The sequence below is a fragment of the Erinaceus europaeus genome, chromosome 13 (assembly GCF_950295315.1).
Source record: "Erinaceus europaeus chromosome 13, mEriEur2.1, whole genome shotgun sequence".
Taxonomy (NCBI): Eukaryota; Metazoa; Chordata; class Mammalia; order Eulipotyphla; family Erinaceidae; genus Erinaceus; species Erinaceus europaeus.
Window position 1 is genome coordinate 96,189,371 of NC_080174.1, and position 24,349 is coordinate 96,213,719.

Here is a 24,349-nt window from a genome sequence, read left to right on the forward strand (position 1 = left end):
TTAGAGTAGGTTGGCCTCAATATAGCCCCTGAAAAGGCACAACTAGTTCCTCCAATAACCTTAGGCTCAGAACTTTCTCTAACCTAGGTTTGCCCCCTAAAGCTCTGTATTGCATTCCCTTCTGACCTCACTCTTACCTCTCTACAGAGTTTCCTTGGTAACCTTAATTGGCTCAGGCCATAGCTGAATCTTCCCACTAGTACCATTCAGCCATTATTTGACTTATTAAAGGGAGACAAATGTCCAAATTCCAAATATACAGTAATCCCCACAGCTTCCTCAGCCCCAGATAAGATTAATCTAGCACTGTAAGACATGTGTCTCACACGGTTCTTTCCCTCCTCCCCTGTAAGCCTCTAATCTTCAACTATTCCCCGACACTTGTTGGGGCCCTCTATCACAGCCACGGGTGTGCTTGAGTGGCTTCACACCCCTATAGATGGAGCACCTTGCCTTCTCACTGAAACTGACACCCTGGCATCCATGATCCGGCAGGGCAGAGACAGGTCCACACAGGTTCTGGGGAGAGAACCAGACACCATTGTCATTCCTTTTGCCCTGTCAGTTACAAAATGGCTCCTACTGCATCATTCCCACTTTCCCATAAGCTTATTGGGCTTCTCAGGACAATTAAATAATCATTACCCCACCCCCGACAAATGGGTAGCTTTACTGCCTCTGTTGCCTCTATTTGTGCCTAGACTTTTCTCCACCCCCCTCCCATTTCTTCTGCACCCACAATTTTCACAAATCATGGCAAGAAAGAGCCGCTGCCGATATATTACCCAGGTAAACCACGCCCCAAACCTCTTTTCATTGAACTCCCCACCCACTCCCCACAATATAAAGAACTCTACACACCAGTCTCAATTTCTCTTTCTCCATCAAAAATAAATACAAATCAAGTCTATAAAAAAAGCAAACAGTTTAGATTGTTCTCATTAAGTCACCATCTCATTAAGTCAGCTCACTTATTCATTATCTAGAGCTTCAGGCTCCTTAAAAACCACAAGAAGCCGACCCTGATCCACTAGGTTGGAGAGGCAGAACTGGGCTCCAGGGCAGAGACATCTCTGTTTCCGGGAGTGTCAGCTTAGGCCAGCCGCACGGGCTGCTGGGACTTGTAGTTCGCACGGCTCTTCTCCCGTGGCTGACGGCGAGGAGACGGACTACAGTTCCCGTTAGGCCCAGCGGCGCCAGCGGGGTACTGTACACGCGGCTGGGCTGCCGGCAGGTTCGCGTTGCTGTAGCTGCCAGTCGGCCTCGCACAGTGGGTTGCAAGGAGGCGTCAGGTCAGTCGCAGCTGGTTGGTGTCGGGTGGCAGCGGGAGCCGGGCGAGGAGGCGTCAGTCAGGTCAGTCGCAGCTGGTGGGTGTCGGGTGGCGGCGGGAGCCGGGCGAGGCCTCGGCGTGACCGGCCTTAAAGACCGGGGGCTCTGCGTGTGTCGGGGAGGTGCGCCAGCCTCGCCTCTGGCCATTCTGCGCCGCCTCCCTGCTGGTCTGGGTCCCGCTTCCCCTCGCCCCGCTTTGGGGCTCGCGGAGCTGCGGGGAGGTGCGGGGCCCGCGGGGGCGCGGCGTGAGCCGCTGGGGCGGGCGCAGGGTGTCCCGGGCAGGCTCCGGCCGGGCTCCGGCGGGCGACCGGGGGCGCGGACCCGCGGTGCTGAGCGCGGCGGCCTCTGACCTTGGCCGCGGGCGGACCGGCGCGTCTGCGCAGGCGCGGGGCTGCGGTTCCCGAGTGCGCGCGGCGCCTGCGCGGTTGTGCGGCTGCAGGTGGCCGCCAGCTGAGTGTTTGCGGCCGGGCGGGACTGGCCTGCTGGAGCTGGTCCCGCTGCAGGATCCTGTGCAGCGACTCTGCGGCCGCCTCACGTGCTGCCGTGCTGCAGGTCTGGGCCAGGTCTCGGCATTGGAGACGCTCGGTCGCTATTATTATTTTAATACTTTTTTAGCTATTCCTTTTTCCTGCCCTTGTTTTGTTGTTGTAGCTGTTGTTGTTGATGTTGTCATTGTTGGATAGGACAGAACTGGAGAGAGGAGGGGAAGACAGAGAGGGGGAGAGAAAGACACCTGCAGATTTGCTTCACCGCCTGTGAAGCGACTCCCCTGCAGGTGGGGAGCCGGGGGCTCGAACCGGGATCCTCACTCAGGTCCTTGAGCTTTGCGCCACCTGCGCTTAACCCACTGTGCTACCTCCCCGCGCCCAATAAATAAAATATTAAAAATAAAATCAAAAGTGAAGGAAGAGCTACTGAGGGGTGAGAGCAGGAGAGAGACACTGCAGCCTTGTCTCCCCCCGTGAAGCTTCCGCTGCAGACAGGAATGGGAGAAGGAAGGACTGAGACCCAAGGCCCCAGCACTGTGCCATGTCGCTCAGCTTGGCGCGCCACTGCCCGGCCTCACCAACAAAGGATAATATAGCTGTCAGTCCCCGCATGAATCTAAAGTTTGCTAGTGCCCACAGGAAGGAAGTAAAAAAAAAATTTTGCTCGAATGAATTTTAACTATTTTTTAAGTATCTTTATTGGGATACTAATGGTTACAGTCGACAGTAAAATACAATAGTTTGTACATATGCAACATGCTTAGTTTTCCACATAGCAGTTCGACCCCCACTAAGTCCTCCTTTGCCTCATGTTCCAGGACCGGGGCCCTGCCCTCCACCCCAGAGTCTTTTCCTTTGCTGCAAGACACCAATGAATTTTAACTATTGATTTAGCCCACTGCGTACAAATACTTACCATCTCAACATGTCGTCAATTTGAAACCACAGGGCCGATTTCATAGCTTTAGACATTGAAAAAAGTATCTGCTATAACTGTTAAAGTCTGGCATTTGGTTGACACTTCAGGCAGAAGCATTTGAGCTGATGAGGTTCCGAGAACTCGGCAGCCACTGCAGTTAGTGACTGTTGTGTCAGACGAACAGAGGCGCTAACACGCTGCTGGCGGATTTACGTTGTCACAGAGATGTGGTCGATGCCGTGACCACTGCAGATTGTTGCATTCTTAGAAAAGTCAGGTGTGATGAATATGGGATGATCTCACTCTCAGGCAGAAGTTGAAAAACAAGATCAGAAATGAAAACACAAGTAGAACCTGAAATGTAATTGGCAGATCGCACCAAAGTAAGACTCTGGGGTAGGAGGGTGGGGAGAATACAGGTCCATGAAGGATGATAAATGACATAGTGGGGATTGTATTGTTAAATGGGAAACTGGGGAATGTTATGCATGTACAAACTATTGTATTTACTGTTGAATGTAAAACATTAATTCCCCAATGTCGGGGTTCTCCCCGACAGGTAGTCTCGAGGAGAGAAATCTAGATCAGCGGGACCCCCTGCTCAGCTCTGGCTTATGGTGGTGTAGGGATTGAACCTGGGACTGCAGAGCCTCAGGCATTAGAGTCTCTTTGCATAATCATTGTGCTATTTACCCCCACTCTTCTATGCAACTTTCTATGAATTTTTATAAGCTGCTATGAATTTTTATAAGCTGCTTTGAAAACAAGCAGAAAGAACTACAAATATTTCTAAAATGTTTTACTTTCATTTAATACTAGTACTACATGTGGGAAGTCTGCACAGCTTTAAAAATATTCTTATAAGAAGTGTTAGCTGGGAGTCAGGTGGTAGTGCAGCGTGGTGGTGCGAAGCGCAAGGACCAGGGGAAGGATCCCCGTTCGAGCCCCAGGCTCCAAACCTGCAGAGGGAGTCACTTCACAAGTGGTCTGTCTCTGTCTTTCCTTCTGTCTCTCCATTACTCTGTGTCCCCCCGTCTGTCTCTGTCTTTCCTTCTCTCTCCATTACTCTGTGTCCTGTCCAACAACAATGATGTTAATAATAGTAACTACAACAATAAAACAAGAGCAACAAAAGGGAATAAATAAACATAATTTTTTTTAAAAAAAAAAAGATGGCTGCAAAGCCATTCTTTAAAAAAAAAAAAGAAAGAAGTGTTAGCTGGGTGAGGTGGGCAGGCACCTGGGTTAAAATATTCCTATTAGAAGTGCTAGCTGGGGGGTGGGAACCCCAGCTTAAAATATTGCTATTAGAAGTGTTATTGTACAACAAGGGCAACAAAAGGGAATAAATATGGCCCTTTTCTGTGCAACTTCCAATATTTAAAAAATTGCAATATTTAAAAAAAACTTTAAAAAAAAGAAGTGTTATTGTAGCACAGAGCGTTAAGCGCTGGTGGTGCAAAGTGCAAGGACCTGCTTAAGGATCCCGGTTAGAGCCCCTGGCTCCCAACCTGCAGGGGGTCACTTCACAGGCGGTGAAGCAAGCAGGTCTTCAGGTGTCTATCTTTCTCTCCCTCCTCTGTCTTCCCCTCCTCTTTCTATTTCTCTTTGTCCTATCCAGCAGCAATGCCATCAATAACAATAATAACTGCAACAATAAAACAAAGGCAACAAAAAAGAATAAGTAAGTAAATATAAAAAAAAGTTTTAGCTGCTAGGCAGGCACCCTGGGTTAAAATATTCCTTTTAGAAGGGTTAGCTGGGGGCCAGGCTCTCAGGGTTAAAATATTCCTATTAGAAGTATTAGCTGGGGTTCCGGCACCCCAGGTTAAAATATCCCTATTAGAAGTGTTAGCTGGGGGGCAGGCACCCCAGGTTAAAATATTCCTATTAGGGAGTCGGGCGGTAGCGCAGGTGGCGCTAAGCACAAGGACCAGCGGAAGGATCCCGGTTCGAGCCCCCGGCTCCCCACCTGCAGGGGAGTCACTTCACAGGCAGTGAAGCAGGTCTGCAGGTGTCTGTCTTTCTCTCCCCCTCTGTCTTCCCCTCCTCTCTCCATTTCTCTCTGTCCTATCCAACAACAATGACATCAATAATAACTAAAACAATAAAAAAAAAAAAACAAGGGCAACAAAAAGAATAAATAAAATAAAAAAAAAATTCCTGTTAGATGTATAAGCTGAGGGGTGGGAGGCAGAGTATAGGGACTCTTCCTTGGTTCCTTAGAGCTCTCCTACATTCTTCCTCTGCCACTGGCCTGGAAATCCAACCCTCACCTGAAATTCCCAGGTTTAAAGCAGCCTCCTTGCAGAGCTCATGCCAGGTGTGTCTTCAGGCTGCCCTCTTGGCTCCACCCCTCGTCCCCATATCACTTTTTAAAAAAATAATCATTTGTTTATTCCTTTTTTATTGCCCTTGTTGTTTTATTGTTGTAGTTTACTATTGCTGTTGTTATTGATGTCATTGTTGTTGGAAAGGACAGAGAAATGGAGGGGGGGAAGACAGAGAGGGAGAGAGAAAGATAAACACCTGCAGACCTGCTTCACCACCTGTGAAATGACTCCCCTGCATGTGGGGAGCTGGGGGATGGAACCGGGGTCCTTGCACCAGTCCTTGTGCTTTGCGCCACCTGCACTAAACCTGTTGCGCTACGGCCCGACTCCCCATATCACTGTTTTAATACAGATCTCTGAGCAGTATTTAGGTGGGACTTGAATTAAGTAGGAAGTCTATGGGAGTCAGGCGGTAGCACAGCAGGTTAAGCACAGATGGCGCAAAATGCAAGGACCGGTGTAAGGATCTCGGTTCGAGCCCCGGCTCTCCACCTGCAGGGAAGTCGCTTCATAGGCGGTGAAGCAGGTCTGCAGGTGTCTATGTTTCTCTCTCTCTGTATTCCCCTCCTCTATCCATTTCTCTCTGTCCTATCCAACAACAACATCAATAACAACAATAATAACTTCAACAATAAAACAACAAGGACAACGAAAAGGAAATAAATAAATATTTTTTAAAAGTCTAATGGACGTTTTCCTAGATCTTTTTAAACTTTTTTTATGTATTTTATTTATTTTCCCTTTTGTTGCCATTGCTTTTTTTATTGCTGTTGTAGATATTATTGTTGTTATTGATGTCATTGTTGTTAGATAGGACAGAGTGAGTTGGAGAATGGTGGGGAAGACAGAGGGGGAGAGAAAGATAGACACCTGTAGACCTGCTTCACCACCTGTGAAGCGACTCCCCTGCAGGTGGGGAAACGGGCTTTAACCGGGATCCTTAGGCTGGTCTCAAAGCTTTATGCCATGTGCGCTTAACATGCTGCACTGCCACCCGAATCCTGTTTTACTAGATTTTTGTGAATGCTTTTGTTGAAGAAAAATTAAAAGGTTGGAAGGAGATGTCAGTAGAATTTGTGGGCTTTGTCATGATCCTAATAGGCAGGATAACTCACTAAATGTTTCCGTAACCTCTTCTGTTTCCATTGCACAGTTAGGGTATTATACTTTTATTCATTGCAGTATCTTCCATCTAGGGGCCATACTGTCCAGTGAAGAGGCTGTGCTGCTAGATTTAAACAGTCTCAAGCTATTGCTGTGATTGATCTTCCATTTTCTGGCCTGAAAGACATTCAGGGAAAGAGGAAGAGATGGCAGTTTCTTGGGTAAGTTGACTTGCCCCACATCATATTCTGTTTCTTTTTTCCTCTTGAATAAGTTGAATTTTCTTTAATATTTATTTTATTTATTTATTCCCTTTTGTTGCCCTTGTTGTTTTATTGTTGTAGTTATTATTGTTGTTGTCGTTGTTGGATAGGACAGAGAGAAATGGAGAGAGGAGGGGAAGACAGAGAGGAGGAAAGATAGACAGACACCTGCAGACCTGCTTCACCGCCTGTGAAGCGACTCCCCTGCAAGTGGGGAGCTGGGGTTCGAACCGGGATCCTTATGCCGGTCCTTGTGCTTTGCGCCACCTGCGCTTAACCCACTGCGCTACAGCCCGACTCCCGAATAAGTTGAATTTTAATTGATACATGTTTAATTTACTGTTTCTGTTTTGCCCATCATATTTCTTTCTGTATCTCTGTCTCTCTTTCTGCCAGAGTACTGCTTATCTGGCTAATGTTGGGTCAGGAAATAGAACCTGGAACCTGAGAGCCTCAGGCAGAAACTTTGTTATCTCTTCCACCCTTGTATTTCTCATTCACTTACTCTTTTTTTATTATTTAATTTTTATTTATAAAGTAGAGATACTGACAAGACCATAGGATAAGAGGGGTACAACTCTACACAATTCCCACCATGAGAATGCCATATCCCATTCCCTCCCCTGAAGACTTCCTATATTCTTTTTAAATTTTTTTTATAGGACATAAAGAAATAGATAGAGGAGGGGAAGACAGAGAAGGGAGAGAGAGATAGACACCTGCACACCTGCTTCACCACCTGTGAACTGACTCCCCTGCAGGTGGGGAGCTGGGGGCTCAAACCGGGATCCTTACTTCAGTCCTTTCACTTTGCACCCGCTGCGCCACTGCCTGACTCTGGGCTTCCTTTATTCTTTATCCCTCTGGGAGTATGGACCCAGGGTCATTATGGGGTCCAGAATGTGAAAGGTCTGGCTTCTGTAATTGCTTCCCCACTGAACAGGTCAATCCATACTCCCAGCCTGTCTCAGTGTTTCCCTAGTGGGGCAGAGCTCTGGGGATGCAGGACTCTTTTATTTTAAATTTTTAAAATTTATTTTACTGAAGGAGTGAGAGGGAAAGAGAGAGAGAGGGAGAGACACTGACCAGATTACTGCTCAATTCTGGCTTATCTTGATGCTGGGAATTGAAACCTCAAGTATGGAAGTATTTTGCATAACCACTATGCTATCTCCCCAGCGACTTACTCTTATTATTTTATTTTAATTTTATTTATTTATCAATAAGAGGGATAGGAAAAGAGATAGGACCTGACATCACTCTGGTATATGTGCCGGGGATCAAACTCAGGACTTCTTGCTTGAGAGTCTGATGCTTTATCCACTGTGCCACCTCCTGACCACCCCAGCTACAAAATTTTTTTTTTAATTTGTTATATTTATTTTACCTTTTGTTGCCCTTGTTTATTATTTTTGTTGTAGTTATTATTGTTGTTGTCATTTTTGGATAGGACAGAGAGAAATAGAGAGGAGGGGAAGACAGAGGGATGAGAGAAAGATAGACACCTGCAGACCTGCTTCATAGCTGGTGAAGTGATTTCCCTGCAGGTGTTGAGCAAGGGGATCGAACTGGGATCCTTCTGCCCATCCTTGCGCTTTGTGCCACAAGCACTTAGCCCACTGTGCTACCACCTGACTCCCGCCACTTACTCTTAAAACTCTTATTTTCCAATTAGTATTATCACTGGACTCAGTGTCACCATTCTTAAATGTTATGTTATATACTGATACAGATATAAATAGATATGAGAAATGGGGGCGGGTGTGAAACAGATACAATTAGGAAACTTTCTTCTACTGCTGTTGGAGACATGGGTCTTGAACCCATCTGAGATCTCTCAGGTGATCATTTGTGGTCTCTGCTTGGTATGCTACCCACTGAAAGACCCTGTGAAATAATTTTTGAATACCAAGACATAACTCATGTTGTAAAGTGCAACTTTGTCATACCCAGATATTGAGTTTCAAGCCCTGACAACACAGATAGACATGAAAAGGGAAAGTTCATGGGTCTTCCTCTGCTGTCTTTCCTTTTTTCTCTCTAATCTTCTATCTGTAGAAAATAAGTAAAATCGTTCCACCGGGAATGGTGGAATCATGCACAAATGAGGTCCATTAGAATACACACTTCCTTATATTCAGAGTCTTCATTTTCTCTTTTAAAGTAGATTTTTAAAATATCTGATATTTATTTAACATAGGATTGAGACAGAGAAATTGAAAGGGCAAGGGAGATAGAAAAGGTGATAGAAACCTGCAGCCCTGCTTCACATTTCATGAAGCTTTCCTCCTGTAGGTGGGGACAGAGGGCTTGAACTGGGTCTTTTTTATAACATACAGGTATTTGACAGTCAGGGATTAAACATCTTCCAGTATTTTTTTTTTTTTTTTTTGCACCAGAGCACTGTTTAGCTCTGGCTTATTGTGATGTGGGAGTTTGAACCTGGGACTTTGGAGCCTCAGGCATGAGAGTCTGTTTGCATAACCATTATGCTATCTACCCTCCTCCAAACATCTTCTTGTTTAAAGAGATTATATATTTCTTTCTGTACATTTACTGTGGTTGTTGATGTTACTCTACTGAGTTGTGTGAGAACATATATTGCTGATTAGCCCTTTGATGTATAGCATGTAAATGTGTTTTCTTTTTTTTTTTTTTTTTTTTTACTGTATCTCTTTGTCTTGGTGATAGGTCTTGTCATTATACCAAATGTTTTCAGTTTGTTGTAGTCTCAGTGGTTCATTTTTCCATTTATTTATTTATCTTTGATGTTGAGCTCAGGTCTCTGAAGACATTTCCAATAGATATTATGTACTGTACTGAGGATGACTTATATAGATTTTTTTGGTTACTGGTCTAACATCCAAGTGCTTATGTATTTTGAATTGACGCATGGTGTCATGTGATGGTGGTGTTTGGTTTTTATATGCATGCGGCAACTGACTCATTTTCCCAAACATCATTTTTTATAGAGACTGCATCAATTTAATTTCAGCATTCATTTTCTTGCTTTAAGCATGTTCTTAGGGTTTTTGATGGAGACTGCATAGCATGTACATGCCACTTTTAAAATCGTCATTTAGTTTTGATAATTATTAATAATCAACCGGTAACCAACATCTCGGTACGAGCCCCTGGGTCCTCACCTATAGGCTGTGACACAGGTCTGCAGGTGTCTTATCTTTCTCTCCCCTCTCTACCTTCCCCTCTTCTCTCCACTTCTCTCAGTCCTGTCCAACAACAATAATAACTACAACAATAAAACAACAAAGGCAACAAATGGGAATAAATAAATATAAAAAAAGATTCAAATGTATTATAGTGGTATGGTAATTAAATAGTGACTTCTTGGTATAGAAAAGAAAGCCATGTATCATCTTTTTAAAATAAAAAAAATTCTTTATTAATGATAGGCATAGGAGGAGAAAGAGAAAGAACCAGATATCACTCTGGTACATGTGCTGCCAGCGACTGAACTCAGGACCTCATACTTGAGAGTCCAACACTTCATCCACTGCACCACCTCCTGGACCTCATAAGCCACGTGTCATCTTGGCTTTAGCCATTTTCTTTGTTGAGATATATTTTCATCATTTTTGCTAGTGATATACATAATTTCTGGTTAAATTCATTTCCACTGTTCACCTCTTATTTCTGTCACCTCTTATTTCTGTCACAGACATTAACAAAAGGAGTTCAGCATCTAAAATTTTCTGCTGTGTATCTAAGTGAAGTGTCTTAACAGAAAATTGATTGGTCTACTAATTTTGTCAGTTAGTCTCTATACTCCTTTGTAAATGCTCCTGTGGTGGCCGAATCATGTGTTTCCCACTTATTGGGCTACCACATAACCTCCAAGCTATCAGGGGAGGGGGTGGGATACGGAGATTGGGTGGTGGGAATTGTGTGGAGTTGTACCCCTCCTACCCTATGGTTTTGTTAATTTATCCTTTCTTAAATAAATAAATTTTAAAACTGTTTTTATTCCTTTTTTCAAGGTTTAACTAATTTGTGAGAGAGAGTAACACCAGAACTCCCCTCAGTTGTAGAATTAGAAGATATTTGGAAATTAGCCTGTAGTCTTTGGGGCATCAGACCTGAAAGTCTGGTGTATCTTCTCACTAAAGGAAAGTAAATGTCCATTTCATACAACACTAATATAGGGAGAGAGAAAGATGAACTGAGAGAGAACCCATAACACAATTTTGTACATGTTAGAATCAAACAAGGAATCTTAGGCTTTCAAATCTAATGGTCTACAAATTGAGGAGTTTCCCTGTCCTGGTTTTATTCATTTAAAAAAAAAAAAAAACCATGTGGTCCAGTATTGGCGCAGTGGATAAAGTGCTTGACTTAAGCGTGAAGTCCTGAGTTTAAGCCAGGGCAACACATGTACCAGAGTGATGCCTGGTTCTTTCTCTCTCCTCCTATCTTTCTCATCAACCAATAAATAAAATATTAAAAAAAAAACCCTCCAGCTTATTCTAATACTATTTTAATTGTTTTTAAAAAAATTTTATTATCTTTATTTTTTGGATAGAGACCATCTGAAATAGAGAGGGGAGGAGTATGTATTCAACAAGTTGTGCCACCATGCAACCCCTCTGTTTATTCTATTACTAATCCTGGAAATAAGTGAACTAGAAGATAGCTCAATCCATAGAAATTGATGAGTGGTCTGATAGGTGGCACAGTGGATAAAGCATTGGACTCTTAAGCATGAGGTCCTGAGTTTGGTCCCCAGCAACACACGTATCAGAGTGATGTCTGGTTCTTTCTCTCTCTCCTCCTCCTCTGTTTCTCTCTCTCTCTCTCCTCCTATTTTTCTCATAAATAAATAAAATCTTTGAAAAAAATAGCAATAATTAACAGTGAGTAAGTACCTAAGGTCACAGTTCCCTACCATTTCGTGGGTGTGTTACACAGAACAAAGAAATGTTACAGTTGATTGTGTGATTCTGTAATGTCTGTCCTATTTTCTTGGCTTCCACATTTCTCTCTGCCACTCTCCCCCTCTATCTAAAAAGAGAAATATACTTTGTCATCTCCCTCAGATGTTGCTGCAAACTTCAGGCTCTGTTTACAGCAAGCAGTGCTCTGCTCACTCCTGTCCTGGCAGGCTGTAAATAACTCACTGCATTGTATAAGAAAGTGATTTTTTGGGGAGACAACATCCTACTCATGCAAAAGGCTTTTATGCTTGAGTCTCTAAGGTCCTAAATTCAATCCCCACCACCATCATAAACTAGAGTTGAGCATTATTCTGTATCCCCCTTATCTGTATTTCATTAATAAAAAAAAAAAAAAGCTATTAAAATGGTCCACAAACAGCAAAATTGCTCACTCAGATAGTTTGAACTCTTAGCAGTATAGTGTACAGTGTTCATTTGAGACAGAGCCCCACCACACGACTGGCAGCTTCAGTGTTGGGGTATCTTTCTGTCTTTTTCTTTCTAAAAAATATAATGTAAAGGAATAAAGTCCCACTGATGAAAGCATAGAAAGTAAAAAATAATTTGTTCACTGGTGGATCTCCAGACCGTAATTTGTTTTTCTTGAGTCTGTTTATCCAGCCTCCCAAGTGGAATTAAGTCCCTACCCTCTTAAGGGACATAAGACCCTGTCACTGTCATAGAATTTCCTCCCCATACAATCTTTTTGTATTTATAAATTACATTTTACTTCCTACTATAGAGATAAATTGAGCATGATGTAGATTACTGGATAACAGTTTTCTTTTACCCTCTTATTTTTTTCTGCTACCATAGTTATTTCTTGAGCTCAGTGTCAGAACATGAATCCAATGCTCCAGGAAGCCATATTTTTTTTCCTATTTTATTTCCATTTTTATTTTTAGGACAGAAATCAATGGAAAGTGGAACAGAGTTAGAGAGAGCCACGTGCAGGCCTGTTCACTGCTCATGAAGTGTCCCCCACTTAGGAGGGAAGCAAGCAAGTTTTTTTTTTTCAAAAATTATATTTTACTTCCTGTTAAGGAGGGAAATTGAGAAGTATGTAGATTACTGGAAAACAGTTCTTCTTTTCTCTGCCACCAGGGTTATTTCTTGAGCTCAGTGTCAGAACTTTGAATCCATTGCTCAAGAAATGTATTTTTTTCTTTCCATTTTATTTGATAGGACAGAAATAAATGGAGAGTGGAATAGAGGTAGAGAGAGACACCTGCAGGCCTATATCACTGCTTATGAAGTGTCCCCCTCTCAGGTAGGAAGCAGTTCTCAATCCTAGATCCTATGTCATGGTGATATGTACACTTAACTAGATGCAACAATGCCCTGCACCTGGTAATACTTATTTATTTGTATAACATTCTTGCATTTTTTACTTTTTTTTTGGACATTGACACTACAAAGAAGCCTAATGTGGTATGATCACTCTAAATAGTATAATTTCCATAGATCCATAATGATGTTAATTTTATAAAGAGCTATGTGTGGCTAGAGATGTGTCATTTCTAACAAACTTATCATAATCATCAGGTGTTCTTTTTTATCCCATCTTTTTTTATCACTGGCTTCATTATAAATTCATAACACCCAGTGGCCATTTTTTTCTTATTTATATTTTTGAATTTTATATAGGTGAAGAAAATTTAATAAGGAAATTGAAGTAGAGATATCTCTATCTCTGTGTGTGTGTCAGTTGAGATTATTATTCATGTATGATAAATGAAATTAATGTTTCTTTTCTTTTAATGAGAAGAACTGAAGGTACTAAGAAGACACACCAGACTTTAAGCTCTAAGTCCCCAGGGGCTATAGGTTCAATTCCAGTGACTTTCTACTTCACTCTCCCTATCAAATTCTCTTTACCTATATAAACTTTACATTATAAATAAGGAAGACAGTATCCAAAACTGCTCAGCACTTGTGAAGAGCCCTCACCCCCTGCATGTGAGAACTAGGATATTGAATCTAGGTCCTTTTATATGGCAGCGTGAGCACCCTATGAGTTGTACTCCCACACAGCCACTAAAGTTTTATCATTTACTAATTACAAAACTATAGAGGGGGAATAGTGAGAATAGGGATAGCTCTCTGTACTCAGGGCCTCGTGAAAGAGAGTCCAATGGTCTAATCAATGTAACAACTTCTAGAGCATGATTAAGAGGTATTCCGTTTTCGTTCTTTTTTTTTTTTAAAGAGAGAGCTCTCCCCCACTTACTGGTTTTGAACAGTATACCTTTTCACTTAAATTTTCTTTTTTGTTTAGAGAGAGAGAAATGGAGAGAGGAGGGGAGAGTCAGAGAGGGGGAGAGATAGACACCTGGAGACCTGCTTCACCACCTGTGAAGCCACTCCCCTGCAGGTGGGGAGCCGGGGGCTCGAACTGGGATCCTTATGCCAGTCCTAGCACTTTGCGCCACCTGCACTTAACCTGCTGCGCTATCACCCAACACCTGAGGTATTTGGTTTTCAAGTCATCAAAGACTTGTTTTGTAGATGATGTTTTGTAGATGTTGGTAGATGAGAAAATCATTCACAGGCTTTATAAAGTAGAAACTGAATGACTAATCTTCTGTCGCTCACATTTTCTCACATGAACACGTTGCATATATTTTAGGGCTCAGTGACCTATCAAGATGTAACTGTGATATTCACTCAAGAGGAGTGGGCACTGTTGAATCCTTCAGAGAAGAAACTCTACAGAGATGTGATGTGTGAAAACTTGAGAAACTTTCTTTCAATAGGTAACTCTAATCGCCTTAATTTTTCAACTAGAAAACAAATCACTTTTTGTTCACCAGTGTAGAAACGGAGATACTGTTCAGTGAGCAAGGTTTGATTGTGACTCATGATGGATCAAAAATTCAGTCTATTTGTATAATTTCTAATACTTTTTATATTTTGTAATTTTAGGAAAGATACAAGAACATTCCACCAAAGCGCAGCATATGTTGCATGGGAGTAAACAAAGGTAAGAGTTACATTTGCAATAAAGTGTGATGTATCACCTAAGAAGCTGCTGTGTTTTCAAAAGTGTTGTCTCTGTAATTTACTGAGATCAGGTGCCTGCATGGTTTCCCTGTATAAGTAGACTCATGGGTTCTTAATGGTGTGCTCTCTACTGACTTAACAATTGCATATGACCCTTTTTAATACAATTCATTCAGAAAATGAAAGTTATAGTCACTGCCACAAATAGATCAATTTTTTAAATAAGCAAATCAAAAATACTTCATGACTAGGTTATAGAATAGTTGGACAAGTGACTCCAGTATAATGTATGTGATGTGCATGAGTGAAGTTCACATCTGAGTCACTGAGTACCATAATGATGTTCTACATTTCTGTCTTTTCTCCACTTTATAGGAAAATCTTTCTCACATATAACATGTAACAAGGAAATGGAAATTTTTAAAAAGGGGCAAAGATGCTAAGTATTTATAAAATAGTACACTTGGAATAAGAATATCCTTGATGCATGAATATCTATATTTTTATGATAATTAGAAGTAGTCCTTCTAGAAAAGATCAATATTTTCAGTGAAAAATTTCAACACAAAGCCAGAACTTGCTATTAACAAATAATAGTTCAATTTTTTTAAAAAAAATATTCCTTTTTGTTATTGTTGTAGTTATTGTTATTGATGTTGTCATTGTTGGATAGGACAGAGAGAAATGGAGAGAGGAGATGAAGACAGAGAGAGGGAGAGACAGACACCTGCAGACCTGCTTCATCGCCTGTGAAGTGACTCCCCTGGAGGTGGGGAGCTTGGGGCTCAAACCAGAATTCTTTTTTTTTTTTTTTAATTTTTTTTTTAAATATTTATTTTATTTATTTATTCCCTTTTGTTGCCCTTGTTGTTTTATTGTTGTAGTTATTATTGTTGTTGTCATTGTTGGATAGGACAGAGAGAAATGTACAGAGGAGGGGAAGACAGAGAGGAGGAGAGAAAGATAGACACCTGCAGAACTGCTTCACCGCCTGTGAAGCGACACCCCTGCAGGTGGGGAGCCAGGGCTTGAACCGGGATCCTTATGCCAGTCCTTGTGCTTTGCGCCACCTGCGCTTACGCTTAACCCGCTGCACTACAGCCCGACTCCCTCAAACCAGAATTCTTACGCTTTGCATCCATGTGCTTAACCTGCTGCACTACCGCCCAATACCCTCAGTATATGTTTTTAGTCAAATCTATTTCTAATGTCTGATTTTGTGGCTTACTAGGTAAAATAATGACCTGCATTTTGATAATCAATTATAGTGTTTTTCATTAAAATGTCATTAATTAATTGTTCTTTATTTTACAGTAATACAACAGTAAAAATATCTGAGGGCAAAGATAGTCAGAAAGGTAGAATATCCCAAGAATGTGAAGTATACAACAAATTATTCACTTATTCTATTCATCTTCAAAAACATGAAAGAATTCACAGTGGAGAGAAACCTTATGAGTGTAAACTATGTAGGAAAACATTCAGTTCTTCCAGTACTCTTCGGACACATGAAAGAATTCACAGTGGAGAGAAACCTTATGAGTGTAAACTATGTAATAAAACATTCAGTTCTTCCAGTTCTCTTCAAAACCATAAAAGAACTCACAGTGTAGAGAAACCCTATGAATGTAAGCAGTGTAGTAAAACATTCAGTTGTTCTAGTCATCTTCAGACACATGAAAGAATTCACAGTGGAGAGAAACCCTATGAATGTAAACTATGTAGTAAAACATTTGGGCAATCCAGTATTCTTCGGAGACATGAAAGAATTCACAGTGGAGAGAAACCCTATGAATGTAAACAATGTAGGAAAACATTCGGGCAATCCAGTAGTCTTCGGACACATGAAAGAATTCACAGTGGAGAAAAACCCTATGAATGTAAACAGTGTAGCAAAACATTCAGTTGTTCTAGTAGACTTCGGAGACATGAAAGAATTCACAGTGGAGAGAAACCCTATGAATGCAAACAATGTAGTAAAACATTCAGTTGTTCCAGTGTTCTTCAGACACATGCAAGAATTCACAGTGGAGAGAAACCCTATGAATGTAAACTATGTAGTAAAACATTCAGTTGTTCCAGTCGTCTTCGGATACACGAAAGAATTCACAGTGGAGAGAAACCCTATGAATGTAAACTATGTAGTAAAACATTCGGGCGATCCAGTAATCTTCGGAAACATGAACGATTTCACAGTGGAGAGAAACCCTATGAATGCAAACAGTGTAGTAAAACATTCAGTTCTTCCAGTTATTTTCGGACACATGAAAGAATTCACAGTGGAGAGAAAGCCTATGAATGTAAACAATGTAGCAAAACATTCAGTTCTTCCAGTTATTTTCGGACACATGAAAGAATTCACAGTGGAGAGAAAACCTATGAATGTAAACAGTGTAGTAAAACATTCAGTTGTTCCAGTGTTCTTCGGATACATGAAAAAATTCACAGTGGAGAGAAACCCTATGAATGTAAACAGTGTAGTAAAACATTCAGTCGTTCCAGTGATCTTCAGACACATGAAAGAATTCATAGTGGAGAGAAACCTTATGAATGTAAACTATGTAGCAAAACATTCAGTTCTTCCAGTACTCTTCGAACACATGAAAGATCTCACAGTGGAGAGAAACCCTATGAATGTAAACTGTGTAGTAAAACATTCTGTTGTTCCAGTGTTCTTCGGATACATGAAAGAATTCACAGTGGAGAGAAACCTTATGAATGTAAACTATGTATTAAAACATTCAGTTGTTCCAGTCATCTTCGGACACATGAGAGAATTCACAGTGGTGAGAAACCCTATAAATGTAAACTATGTAGTAAAACATTCAGTCATTCCAGTAGTCTTCGGACACATGAAAGAATTCACAGTGGAGAGAAACCCTATAAATGCAAACTATGTAGTAAAACATTCAGTTGTTCCAGTAGTCTTCGAAAACATGAAAGAATTCACAGTGGAGAGAAACACTATGAATGTAAACTATGTAGTAAAACATTCAGTTCTTCCAGTTATCTTCGGACACATGAAAGAATTCACAGTGGAGAGAAACCCTATGAATGTAAACTATGTAGTAAAACATTCAGTTGTTCTAGTAATCTTCGGACACATGAAAAAATTCACAATGGGGATAAACCCTATGAATGTAAACAATGAAGTAAAGCACTCATGGTTTTTCGATCTCTTCAGTTACATGAAAGAACTCAAAAGTGGAGAGAAAGAAACCTCATGAATGTAACCATGTAGTCTAACATTCATTTAAGACAGTTTTCTTTAGAGACTTGAAAGATCTTATAGTGGAGAGATATCCAATGAATGTAAACAGCAAAACATTGATTCAATCCTGGCATCTTTGTCAACATGAAATAACTCAAAATGGAGAGAAATTTGATGAATATAAGCATTGTTGAAAACATCCCATTATTCTGGTCCTCTTTGTAGATATGAAAGAATTCACAGTGAAGCAAAACCCTATGAAAGTAATAAAGTTTTAAATGTTCCACTAATTTTTAAATACATGAAAATATTCACAATGGAAATCAATCTTTTGAGCATAAGCTGTACTAAGATTAGAGAGTGCAACCTGAGACATGATGCAGAGGCTAGTGGTTCAATATCATAGTTCTCTGGTATGAGCTGCACTCCATGGGTAGAGTTAAGTTCTGTTTTATTGTCTCTCTATCTTGTGATAATATATAAGTAAATATATCTAAATAATTGTAGGGATCACAGTTCCATGATACACAAATGAACGCATATGTCTGAATATTCTATAAATGTAAGGAAAATGAGTAACTACTTTGATTCTTTGTCTTCTAATATATAAAAAAATCCACTTGGTACTGAGAACTTACTGATGTCAGCAGTGCTTAGATGTATTCAAATCGATAACGGTTTTTGCACATATAAAATCATTGGAATTAGAAAAACAATTCTTGCCCTGGGAGTCAGGTGGTAGCTCAGCGGGTTAAGCGCATGTGGTGCAAAGCACAAGAACTGGCATGAGGACCCCGGTTTGAGCCCGCAGCTCCCCACCTGCAGGGGAGTCGCTTCACAGGTGGTGAAGCAGGTCTGCAGGTGTCTGTCTTCCTCTCCCCCTCTGTCTTCCCCCTCTCCATTTCTCTCTGTCCTATCCAACAACAACTACAAAAAAAAAAAAAAAGGGCATCAAAAGTGAATAAATAACTAGATAAATAATTTTAAAAAAAGAAAAATTCTTGGGAGTCAGCCATTAGCACAATGGGTTAAGTGCACGTGCCATCAAGCCTAAGGATTTGCATAAGGATCCTGGTCGAGCCTGTTATTATATAGTAAGGTGATGTCATGACTGGAAAAGAACAGAAAGCTGGTTCAGGGAAGAGAGTATCTCCCTCATATGGAAAGAGGTATAAATATTGTTGACTGTAAATCCCATGTGTAGGCCCATCATGTCTGGAATCTCAGGACTCCCTGAATCTCAGGACTCCTCAGGTCCCCCAGCTGATGGAATGGCTTGAAAGTGACTAAAGAGTCATTGTTAAAGTATGCCTGTTTCTTGCCCTTATTTACCTTTTGCAGTCCTTGGTTTGATAAGGTTATCTTTGTGTTGGTATGCTTCTAAGACCCCTTCTGTTTCATTGATTTAATCCCCCCTGCTTAACACTATATTCTACTTACATAACCACTGTTAACTAAGCACTACCCTGCCTGCAGGCCCTCTGCATCACATCCTGTTTCCACCCTACTTGGCAAGTATGTGTGTGTGTGTGTGTGTGTATGTGTGTGTGTGTGTGTGTGTGTGTGTATATATGATTGTGATTAGAGATAGTTTATCTTAGATTGTGCTATGTTCCACATGAATAAAGAGATACTGCTGCCCAGCTCAGCCATGAGTCCCTGGTCGTCTGTCTCCTGCCCATGAAGCTAGCCCAGCATAATGGTGCCCTGAACAGGGACTGGCAGCTTTGGGGTGAGTGAGAGAATTGTAATAGGAAGTAGGTGAGGATGGTATCTAAGTCGAAGTAGACACTATTTTCATTAAGAACTTTATACTGACTTCACAGGTGGTGAAAGAGGTCTGCAAGTGTTTTTCCCCCCTCTGTCTTCCCCTCTCCATTTCTGTCTGTCCTATCCAACAACAACATCAATAAAAAGGGCAGCAAAAGGGAATAAAAAAATACTTAAAAAGAAAAGTGCTGGGCTCTCAGCATGAATTCCTGAGTTTAGTCCCTGAAGCTGTACCTGCTGGAGTGATGCTCTGGTTCTTCCTCTCTCTCACAAATAAATAATTTTTTTTTTATACTAGGGCAAGGGCAATAACTTGCTGGTTATGCAAAAGACTTTGATACCTGAGGCTCAGAGGTACCAAGTTCAATTCCTGATCCTACCATAAACCACAGCTGAATACTGCTCTGGTTTAAAATGAAATAATCAAAAAAGAATAGAAAGGATGAACTATTTTGTTACAAGTTGGATGGAAGTGGAGGGAACCATGCTAAGTGAAATCAGCCATGAGGAGGAGGAGGTCAGACACAGAGCTATCTCAGTCACAGGTGGGCATAAGAAACATGGAGCAGGAGGGCAGTGGTAGATAGCATAGTGGTTATGCAAAGACATGCTCATGTGTGAGGCCTCAAAGTACCAGGATCAATCCCCCACACCACCATAAAGAAACAATGAGAGGCTGCGTTGGGGTGCAACCATAAAGGGCACAAGTTACCTAGTGAGAGGACACAGGTTCAAGCCTCCAGGGCCCACCTGCAGGAGGGAAACTTTAGGAGTGAAGCAGGTTACAGCTATGTCTCTTTCTTTCCCTCCCTTTTATGTTTATCATAATTAAAAAATTTAAAAGGGGAGTTGGGCTGTAGCACAGTGGGCTAAGCACACATGACGTGAAGTGCAAGGACCTGCACGTGGATCGTGATTTGAGTCCCCAGCTCCCCACCTGCAGGAGGGCTGCTTCATAGTTGGTGAAGGAGGTCTACAGGTGTCTTTCCCCCTGTTTTCCCCTCCTCTCTCCATTTCTCTGTCCTATCCAACAACAATGACAGCAGTGGCAATAACAACAACAAGGACAAAAAAAATGGGGGGAAATTGAAAAGAAAAAGGAGCAATGAATGGAACACACAAGGTGAGAGTTTAATTAGCTGTGGTCTATCACAGCTGATCCAGGGACTCAAAGGGGGAAGGTATGAGGGTCTGAAGCAGTGAGGACTTAGTGTGGCTTGAGGCTGAGGGTTGCTGACACCAACTTGGGACTCTGGAGTCGCAAAGACGAGAATCTCTGCTGAAACATTATGCTGTCTACCCTCTGCTCACAACAGTTTTGTAAATCAACACTCCCTTGATTAAATGATTTTTTGGTTTGTCATTAATTCACTTATTTACTCATTTTTTTTCATTAGGGGTTTAATAATGATCAACAAGATTGTTGATTCCCACCACCAGAGTTTCATGTCCACCAGAATGCCCTCCACTGGAAGCTTCCATAAAAAATTATCACTCAGGGAATGTTTATTTTTATTGTCACCAAGGTTATTGCTGGGGCGTAGTGCCAGCTCTGTGAATCCACTGCACCTGCTGGCCATTTTTTCCTATTTTATTTTACAGGAGAGAGGAGTTGGAGATAGAGAAGAAGAGAGAGGGACCAGGAGGTGGCATGCCTAATTAAGTATACACATTACAGTGTACAAGGATCTAGGTTCAAGCCCTTGCAGGGGGAAAGCGTCATCAGTGATAAAGCCGGCGTGCAGGTGTCTCTGTCTCTCTCCCTTTATCCTTTACCTTCAATTTCTCCCTGTCTCTGTGCACCAATCTTTGGTGATGATAGTGGTGAAAAAGAAAGAAATAGTCATCTGGGAGATGGCGTAGTGGTAAAGCTTTGGATTCTCAAGCATTAGGTCCCGAGTTCAATCCCCGGCAGCACGTGCCAGAGTGATGTCTGGTCCTTTCTATCTCCTCCTATCTCAAAAATAAATAAAATCTTAAAAAAAAAAAAAAAAAGAAATAGAGACCAGAGGGCCGCTTATTGAACGCACATGTTGCAGTGTGCAAGGACCTGGGTTTGAGTCCCCAGCTCCCACCTGCAGGGGTACTGTCGTGAAGCAGGGTTGCAGGTGATTCTTTGTCTCTCTCCCTCTCTATCTCCCCCTTCTCGATTTCTGGCTGTCTCTATCCAATAAATAAATACAGTAAAATTAAAATATGTAGATACATTTAAAAATATATCAAAAGTGGGAGTCGGGCTGTAGTGCAGCGGGCTAAGCGCAGGTGGCGCAAAGCACAAGGACCGGCATAAGGATCCCGGTTCGAACCCCGGCTCCCCACCTGCAGGGGAGTCGCTTCACAGGCAGTGAAGCAGGTCTGCAGGTGTCTATCTTTCTCTCCTCCTCTCTGTCTTCCCCTCCCTCTCTCCATTTCTCTCTGTCCTATCCAACAATGACAACAATAATAACTACAACTATAAAAACAACAAGGGCAACAAAAGGGAATAAATAAAATAAATATAAAAAAATATATCAAAAGTAAAGTTCCATAATATAATCTTTTTTACAATTTCTGTATTGGGGAATTAATGTTTTACATTTGACAGTAAGTACAATAGTTTGTACATGCATAACATTTCCAAGTTTTCCATATAACAATACAACCCCCACTAGGTCCTCTGTCATCCCTTTTGGACTGGCATTCTCCCCTCCACCCACCCCAAGGTTTTTTTAGTGCAATACGTCATTTTATATATTATGAGTTCCCTCTCTTAGTACTTTACAAATTACTGATCACTATTTCCTGGATTGACTTGTGTCTAAATAAGGTAATTAAAGGGCTCACAGTGGTGGAAGTTAACAGTTGTTTCAATAGTATTTTAATCCCTGAGTTGGAGCTCAGTGGTTTAAAAGCCTCTTTTTTTCTTTTTCTTCCCTGGAGGCTATGGGAGCCTGAGGGCTTTTAAACTATAAGTAGGCTTCTTAGCTTAGTCATTGACTCCTGACCAAGAGATAAGGCAGGGTGTGGCAGAGATAGTCCAGTGGTTATTGAAAGAGACTTTCACATCCCCACAGCTATGCCACCTAGGTATAGGTCTTCTGAGTTTCCTGGTTAGATCTCTATCCCCTGGTGTTCCTCCCTGCCTCTGCTCCAGATCCTGAGGTCAATGGAGACTCAGAGTTGCACTTGGTGAGTCTGGGGCGTCCTCTCCTCCCTTCAGCTGTCCCCTTGTTGGTGGAACAGACTGGAGGTGGTGTCACAATTGATAAACTGCTGGATTATTACCAGCCACTTAATTTCTCCCTAGGCTCCTCTGTGTTACCAGCCACGTGTGTTTCCTCTCACCAGTGATTTGGTGGGTTCCTGAAGTCATTCTAGTTCTGTCTTGTTTTGGTCCCAGGTGGTCTCCTTTGGTATTCCTAGTTGATCTGGGAGAGGAGAGGAGAGGAGAGAAAGAGATCTGCTGCTGCTCGTAGCCCCACCTCCGGAAGTCTCCATCTAATCATATTTTAAGATATTGGAAGTATCCACTTCCAGTCCCATCTGGGCTGGTGGCGGTGAAAGAAGACAAGCCAGGAAGTAAAGCACACTATTGACCCCACTCCTGGGGTCCTCACTTCTCAGCTCACTCTCGCTTTCCTACCATTTGGACTTGGAGAGGAGTCTTCAGGGAGCCCAAAGCCAATGGTGAGTGCAGTTCACCTGGACCGAGATGGGGAGAGCTGTACCTGAGAGCTGCTGCGCTGCTGTGGGAAGCAGCCATGTGGCAGGGCCCTCCTCCCCCAGTCATTCCGCCATGTGCACATTGCACCTGGGCTGCAAGCCCCCTGGACCTTAGCCTCCTCACAAGGGTCCCGGATTCAGTGTGTTCCTTGGTCAGGGAGTGGGAAACACCATTCATGTTTCAAAACTTTTCTCTGCCTGACTGAATCTGTGGTTCAGGTTGTGGTGGGGAACAAGAGGAAGAAGACAGAGGTCCCACCATAAAGATCAGCTGGTGTGGTTATAAGCTGATTTCTACATGAGGAATCACCAGAGAATCAGTCATGTTTCAGGGAGGCAAGCATTTACTGAGACAAATCAGAGATAGAGAAAAGAGGCAAATACATAATTCAAACATATATCCTCCAAGACAAAGAGATTAACTTCAGCTTTTGTCTCCTGGTGTGCACATCTGCATGTCTTTTATTTATTTAATTTCTTTTTTGTCAGAACACTGGTCAGCTTTGGCTGATGGTGGTAGGGGTGATTGAACCTAGGACTTTGGATCCTCAGGCATTAAGAGTCTCTCTGCATAACCATTATGCTATCTACCCTCTGAACTGAACTGCTTTTTTTTTTTTTTTTTTTTTTTGCTTCCAGGTTTATTGCTGGGGCTGAATGCCTGTACTAAGACTACACTGCTCCTGGAGACCAGTTTTTTGTTGCCCTTGTTGTAGTTATTATTATTGTTGTTGTCATAGCTGCTGTGTTCATTTTTGCTTCAGACTGTACCCATTACAAACTGAGATTGACACAGGAAATAGAGGAGGTTGAAGTATTCATTCACACAAACACAGAGAAGTAAAAAAGGACATGAACTCACACAGGTAAAAATACAGGGGGCTCAGCTGAGACCTAGGTAAACGGGGGAGGGGTTATCAGCAGAGTTGCTCACAAGCTGGACTTTCAAATAACCTGACGCTTGTGAACTGACTAGCCCTGGAAATCTGGGGTCTTAAATATCCCCCTTGGATGGGGTGTACACTCTTATCAAAGGAGCCAGAGGGGCATAGGGGCACTTGTGCAAGTGGGAGGCACATTGCACACTTATCTAAGGTATACATGTCAAATTATGTCTTATGGTGCCATCCTATATCTTACACAAATGTGGGGACACAGAAGCCAATAGAAATGGTTAATTTTTTTTCAAGGAACAAGAAACTTTATTTTCATTTTTTTCCCTTTTTGTTGTTCCTGTTATTTATTGTTGGATAGGACAAAGAGAAATTAGAGAGG

General features: G+C 41.9%; 1 protein-coding gene across 1 annotated transcript; it reads left to right on the forward strand.

The window, feature by feature from the left end:
* The first annotated feature begins 1,197 nt into the window (after nucleotides 1-1,197).
* LOC107523092 (zinc finger protein 709-like) lies at nucleotides 1,198-19,073 on the forward strand. Its single transcript, XM_060204980.1, has 5 exons — nucleotides 1,198-1,292; nucleotides 6,266-6,394; nucleotides 14,018-14,144; nucleotides 14,314-14,371; nucleotides 15,706-19,073. Exons 2-5 carry the CDS (start codon nucleotides 6,380-6,382, stop codon nucleotides 17,540-17,542), a joined length of 2,037 nt encoding a protein of 678 aa, XP_060060963.1. The 5' UTR covers nucleotides 1,198-1,292; nucleotides 6,266-6,379; the 3' UTR covers nucleotides 17,543-19,073.
* The last annotated feature ends 5,276 nt before the right edge of the window (nucleotides 19,074-24,349 follow it).